The sequence below is a fragment of the Hyla sarda genome, chromosome 3 (genome assembly GCF_029499605.1).
Source record: "Hyla sarda isolate aHylSar1 chromosome 3, aHylSar1.hap1, whole genome shotgun sequence".
Lineage (NCBI taxonomy): Eukaryota > Metazoa > Chordata > Amphibia > Anura > Hylidae > Hyla > Hyla sarda.
The window spans coordinates 81,616,543-81,623,906 of NC_079191.1; the positions used below are offsets into that span (position 1 = coordinate 81,616,543).

General features: G+C 41.5%; 1 protein-coding gene across 3 annotated transcripts in view; it reads left to right on the forward strand.

Moving 5' to 3' along the window:
• RYK (receptor like tyrosine kinase) overlaps positions 1-7,364 on the forward strand; it is a 167,080-nt gene that overhangs the window by 87,788 nt on the left and 71,928 nt on the right. Inside the window, exon 8 of one of the 3 annotated variants that reach the window (XM_056564401.1) lies at positions 1,459-1,512. The exons of the other annotated variants lie outside the window; for them this stretch is intronic. Coding sequence (XP_056420376.1) covers positions 1,459-1,512 — 54 coding nt within the window. The remainder of the gene's footprint in view (positions 1-1,458; positions 1,513-7,364) is intronic. 3 annotated transcript variants of the gene reach the window in all.

Genomic DNA, 7,364 nt, shown 5'->3' on the forward strand with positions numbered 1-7,364 from the left:
CCCCGATGATAAATACGGGAATCAACAGCCGAGCTGCGAGATTCACTACGAGCCAATTTACTGTAAGTTCGCTCAACTCTAGCCTACACCAGTGTTTCCCAACCAGGGAGCCTCCAGCTGTTGCAAAACTACAACTCCCAGCATGCCCAGACAGCCTTCGGCTGTCTGGGCATGCTGGGAGTTGTAGTTTTGCAACAGCTGGAGGCTCCCTAGTTGGGAAACACTGGTCTACAGCTTCACTGTCCCCTGGTGATACCAGAGGCTGCGGGGAAGGCAAGTACAGGATTTTTACACAGCCTGGCCACTTCTATTGACAAAATGCGAAAACCTTTTATTTTTTTGGATGACTTACTTTACCTCACTTGAAACAAAAAGAAACAAGCGTACGGATTGATGCCTGCATGCGGCTTAAGTTTATTGTGCCCAATGCATATTAGTCAGATTGTAATGAATGCTGGATGTGCGGTCAAATGACAACCAATGTGGCCATCACTACAGCTTTCTTACACTGTTGGATGGGTTATCTGCTCTGTTTTACACTCTGGTGTATCTCACTGATGGATTTATAGAGGTCCATAAATATGCTTGCCCTTATAACTTTTTATTTTTATTATTATTTATTTATTTATTTATTTATTTTTTTGCTGATGTTTGGAAACGACCACATATAAGCAGGACTGCTGGTAGAATCCCTCCCCCCAACGCGTATAACTATATTTGGCTCAGGGAGACGTGCTGTTTTTCATGGTGCCTATACCGCCTGAAAAATTTAATAGCAACCTTTAAATAGGGTTTAATATTCTGTGTTTTTCTCAGCAGTGGATAGTGCAAGATTAAAGGGGTACTCCAGTGGAAAACATTTTTTTTTTTAATAAACTGGTGCCAGAAAATTAAACAGATTTTTAGATTGCGTCTATAAAAAAAAAAATCTTAATCCTTCCAGTACTTATCAGCTGCTGTTATGATCAACAGGAAGTTCTTTTCTTTTTGAATTTCCTTTCTGTCTGACCACAGTGCTCTCTGCTGACACCTCTGTCCATTTTAGGAATTGTCCAGAGCAGAATAGGTTTTCTATGGGGGATTTGCTCCTACTCTGGACAGTTCCTAAAATGGACAGAGAGGTCAGCAGAGAGCACTGTGGTCAGGCAGAAAGGAAATTCAAAAAGAAAAGAACTTCCTGTGGATCATACAGCAGCTGAGAAGTACTGGAAGGATTAAGATTTTTTTTCTTGAATAGAAGTAATTTACAAATCTGTTTAACTTTCTGGCATCAGTTGATAAAAAAAAATAATAATAATAAGTTTTTCCACCGGAGTACCATTTAATACTGAGAGATTGTAGTCTGGGTGGCTTAGAGGTCAAAGGTGAATATTTCTGGGGTGGCTTGGGGGCTTAATGATATCCCTTGTGGGTTAAGGTACCTTGGAGGTTAATACGTTTTTGTCCCTGGTGGTCTAGACACAACGGGGGAACACGCCAGCAGCGGCGCAGGAACGGCGAGGAATTTAAACGGTTAGTATATTACATTCTGTTATTTTTAATATTGGGCAAAACCCATCAAAGATTAAACTATTTTGCTAGATAATCACAATAAAACACTAACTGTTATTTGCCAACCTTATCATGGTGATTTGTGGAAAAGAATTGACTGAAATTTGCATTTAATTATAATAATGTGTTGAGTTGTAGCCGTGACCTCTGTCCAGTTATTTGTCTTTTCACCAGAAGGTGGCAGTCATGATCATCAAATGATCTGTATGATAACATGCACAATCCATACGTCTACTCTTTGGAGCTCTGTTCGCTATTGTTTTTTTGGTTTCGTTTTTATTCATTTTTTTTTCATATATATTAAATATTTCATTTTATAACTTTCAGTATTTTTTTCTTTTTTTTTTTGTTTTTTTTTCTTCTTCTGAATTAACCTTTAATTGTGCATGTTCCTATAACATGTAACTGATGCCCTCTGACTGCATGAGGCATATTTTGTGGGCCAATGGGGTCTGTTTCTTTGTCTTTGTGTTAGTCTTTTAGATTTCATAGATATTTGGAGACTTTACACAGAGTAAGCGAGACACATATTGAAGGTGAATATCAGTGTGTTTGGAACCATTTGCATTGAACAAAAACTTCTACATTAAATTAGCTGAAATATATATATATATATATCACTTAAAGGGGTCCCTGGGACAGGACAGTCTCCTCCTTTAGGTCCATATCTCCTTTATGGGGTGTATAGACTCAGGTTGTTATCGAGACAACCCTTTAACAATGCCCCCCTCCTCTTCCCAACATAGATGTGCTTACTGATATGCAAGCACTATAATCTCCACAGCCTGGTGAGGGACCGAAATGTTACTGAAATTTAATACTGGAACCAAAAGGTCTGAAGTTTTGTTCTGTAAAACACTTGTATTACCACTCTTCTTTATGTATTTTGGATTGAAGCATAATCACAACCCTCCAAATAGTTAGGAGGTGGGTGCGGACATTTTTTCACTGCTCTATATGAGATAGTAATGCGAAACCTCAGGTACGTACTTACGCTGTCTGTTGTGGTTTTATAAAGAATTCAACCAATCTGCATGTACGGAGGACTTTGGTGACATGGTGCGTCCAGCCACCTGCTTCTTACAGGACAGTGATCCCTCAACTTACAATGGCCTCAACATACAATAGTTTCAACATATAATGGTCTTTTGTGGACCATTGTAAGTTGAAACCAGACTCAACAATGTTACAGACAGTCCAGATCTGTGATACCTGATAATGAACTGACCAATCAGAATGGGAATTCTGTATTACTGAAGCGTATGCACTGACTGACTGTCTGGTAGTGCCCCCTACAGTACAGGAAGGTATTACATGTTCTTTACTACTCTTTGGGCCAGGATTAGCTGTTCCTTTGGACACCAGGTGAGGGCGGCTCCATGTTACTTTTTTAGGACTTTTTGTGTACTGTACAGGACCCTGAAGAAGCTTCATGTCCTCTACATAGATCAGTGCTTTCCAAGCAGGGTGCCCCCAGCTGTTGCAAAACTACAATTCCCAGCATGCCCGGACAGCCTTTGGCTGTCCGGACATGCTGGGAGTTGTAGTTTTGCAACAGCTGGAGGCTCCCTGCTTGGGAAACACTGACATAGTGATTACAGCTCCCAGCAGCTCTTTTATATGTAAGGATTTGCTTTATCTTTATTAGTTATCTACTTATTTTTAATCCTCCCTTTTCCTATTTTTGGATGACATTTTGGTGCCTTTAGAACCAATTACCAGGTTTCCATAGAGTTATGGTCTCAACTTACAATGGTTTCAACATACAATGGTCGTCCTGGAACCAATTAATATTGTAACTTGAGGGACCACTGTACATTGAAGTATTACATATGTTTGGAAGAGTAATTGTACAACTTTCCTCTGGATATCTAAATAGGATTCTTTTATTTTTTATTTTTTTGTTTATTTTAACATTAACCAAATACAGTCCTCTTATACTTCTATTTGCATTTATTGCCAAAGACCAAGTACCCACCTGTAAAGTGCTGGATAAACTCTCTGTTGCTTTCTATGAAGAAATCCGGAGTAATTTCACTTCTGTTTGTGTATTGCAGTGTTTTCCAACCAATGTGCCTCCAGCTGTTGCAAAACTACAACTCCCAGCATGCCCGGTTTTGCAACAGCTGGAGGCACACTGGTTGGGAAACAATGGTGTATTGTGTCGCAAAGGTATGACTGAAATGTTGAGTGCTGGACATCTTAATGGACAGGAATCCAGTAAATACACATAAGGACACTTATACACTTAAGCCTCTGGGGCCATTCTTTTTACGTTTGCTTGTTTCTTTGAAACTTGGTTGTCAACCTTTCTAGTCACCTTTCCAACTCTGAAAGTTTATCACTACGAAGCAGCAGGCTCTGTACACGGCTGTCTGTGATTTTTAGGGGCACTGAGTGCAAACCCTATGGGTGCTATGATGGTGGAAAAATATTGTCAGGACCCGATATAGGATAATTTTATTATAATATTACAGAAAATGTCAAGTTCACCTTATATTGGCTTATATATTGTCATATCTCCTATATCACTATATTACTGTTTATGCAGTCATGGCCGTAAATGTTGGCACCCCTGAAATTTTTCAAGAAAATGAAGTATTTCTCACAGAAAAGGATTGCAGTAACACATGTTTTGCTATACACATGTTTATTCCCTTTATGTGTAATGGAACTAAACCAAAAAGGAGGAAAAAAAAGCTAATTCGACATAATGTCACCAAACTCCAAAACTGGGATGGACAAAATTATTGGCACCCTTAACTTAATATTTGGTTGCACACCCTTTGGAAAAAATTACGGAAATCAGTCGCTTCCTATAACCATCAATAAGCTTCTTACACCTCTCAGCCGGAATGTTGGACCGCTCTTCCTTTGCAAAATGCTCCAGGTCTCTCTTATTGGAAGGCGCCTTTTCCCAACAGCAATTTTAAGATCTCTCCACAGGTGTTCAATGGGATTTAGATCTGGACTCATTGCTGGCCACTTCAGAACTCTCCAGCGCTTTGTTGCCATCCATTTCTGGGTGCTTTTTGACGTATGTTTGGGGTCATTGTCCTGCTGGAAGTCCCAAGATCTTAGACGCAAACCCAGCTTTCTGACACTGGGCTGTACAGTGCGACCCAAAATCCATTGGTAATCCTCAGATTTCATGATGCCTTGTACACATTCAAGGCACCCAGTTCCAGAGGCAGCAAAACAACCCCAAAACATAATTGACCCTCCACCATATTTCACTATAGGTACTGTGTTCTTTTCTTTGTAGGCCTCATTCCGTTTTCGGTAAACAGTAGAATGATGCGCTTTACCAAAAAGCTCTATTTTGGTCTCATCTGTCCACAAGACGTTTTCCCAGAAGGATTTTGGCTTACTCAAGTTCATTTTGGCAAAATGTAGTCTTGCTTTTTATATGTCTCTGTGTCAGCAATGGATCCTCCTGGGTCTCCTGCCATAGCGTTTCATTTCATTTAAATGTCGACGGATAGTTTGCGCTGACACTGATGCTCCATGAGCTTGCAGGACAGCTTGAATATCTTTGGAACTTGTTTGGGGCTGCTTATCCACCATCCGGACAATCCTGCGTTGACACCTTTCATCAATTTTTCTCTTCTGTCCATGCCCAGGGAGATTAGCTACAGTGCCATGGGTTGCAAACTTCTTGATAATGTTGTGCACTGTGGACAAAGGTAAATCTAGATCTCTGGAGATGGACTTGTAACCTTGAGATTGTTGATATTTTTCCACAATTTTGGTTCTCAAGTCCTCAGTTCTCTTCTTCTCTTTCTGTTGTCCATGCTTAGTGCGGCACACACAAATGCAAAGACTAAGTGAACTTCTCTCCTTTTTATCTGCTTCAGGTGTAATATATTATATTGCCCCCACCTGTTACTTGCCCCAGGTGAGTTTAAAGGAGCGTCACATGCTTGAAACAATCTTATGTAGCCACAATTTTGAAAGGGTGCCAATAATTTTGTCCAGCCCATTTTTGGAGTTTGGTGACATTATGTCCAATTTGCTTTTTTCCTCCCTTTTTTGGTTTATTTCCAATACACACAAAGGGAATAAACATGTGTATAGCAAAACATGTGTTACTGCAATCCTTTTCTGTGAGAAATACTTCATTTTCTTGAAAAATTTCAGGGGTGCCAACATTTACGGCCATGACTGTACATTAATCTGGTTGTGTGCACTGCAATTTATTATTGCTATGTTTATACACTGAGCACAACTCATTGATGGAGATTCATTTTTTCTGTGGTGTTTTTAATGAATACTTAGAAAAAGGATTCCCCCCACTGTTACAACAATACACTAAGCAGTCATAACATTAAAGGGCTACTCCACTGGCCAGCGTTTGGATGTAAATGTTCCGAACGCGGTTTTCGCACTGTGGGGGTTGACCACACCCTTCGTGACTTTATGGCCACTCCCCCTCAATGCAAGTCTATTGGAGGGTGCGTGACTTGCATTGAGGAGGCATGACCATGACGTCACGAGGGGCTTGGCCGACCCCTGCAGCGTGAAAACAGCATTTGGAATATTTACTTCTGAACGCTGGCCAGTGGAGTGGCCCTTTAAAACACCCTGGTTTGTATTGTGTAGGGGGCCTCTACAAGATCTCTGATGATGTCCTGTGGAATCTGGCGCCTAGTTGTTAGCAGCAGAAATCCTGAGATGCTGTGAGAAGTTGTGAGATGCTGACATGTCATAGCTATCATTAAAGGGGATGTGTTAGACAGCCCCATTCATAATGTGTCAGTGAGGTACTGCTACAGAGTGGCTCTTCATTCTGCCTCCTAGAGCAGTGATTCCAACCAACTAGAGTGCCTCCAGCTGTTGCAAAACTACAACTCCCAGCATGCCTGGACAGCCTTCGGCAGCCTTTTGCCACAGCTGTAGGAACCCTGGTTGGGAATCGCTGTCCTAGAGCGTGGTCCCCTGAGTGAGAGACCTCCCCCTCAATGATGTCCATATGTCCTAATAGAGCTAATGGATAGGGGCGGTCTTCAGGAAACACCCCCTTTAACCTTTTCAGCATTTTGTGCTCTTATGTGGGATCCAGCCAGACCCGGCTAGCTGTCACGCCACACACAAATCCGGGAGCCTTAAAGGGGTAGTCCGCTGGAAAAATGTTTTTTTTAAATCAACTGATGCCAGAAAGCACCAGTGAGATGGCTTAACCCCTTCACGATGCAGGACATAAATGTACGTCCTGGTGATGTACATTTACGTCCTGAGCATAACCGCGGGCATCATGTGCAGCAGGTCCCATCATGTGCAGCCAGGGACCCGCCGGTAATGGCGGACACCTGCGATCCCGCCATTAACCCCTCAGATGCCGTGATCAATACAGATCACGGCATCTGCAGCATCGCGGTCACTTAACAGGATGATCGGATCGCCTGCAGTGCTGCCGCGGTGATCCGATCATCCTGCACGGCAGACGGAGGTCCCCTCACCTGGCTCCGCTGCCTTCCGGGAGTCTTCTGCTCTGATCTGCCTTCCCGCAGACCAGAGCAGAAGATGACCGATAACCCTGATCAGTGCTGTGTCCTATACATAGCACTGAACAGTATTAGCAATCGAATGGTTGCTATAAATAGTCCCCTATGGGGACTATAAGAGTGTAAAAATAAAAGTAATAAAGTAAAAAAAAATGTGAAAAAAAACCTCCCCCAATAAAAACGTAAATTGTCCCATTTTCCCTATTTTACCCCCAAAAAGTGTAAAAAAAAAAAAAAAAAACTATTTTATATATATATTTGGTATCGCTGCGTGCGTAAATATCCGAACTATTAAAATAAAATGTAAAT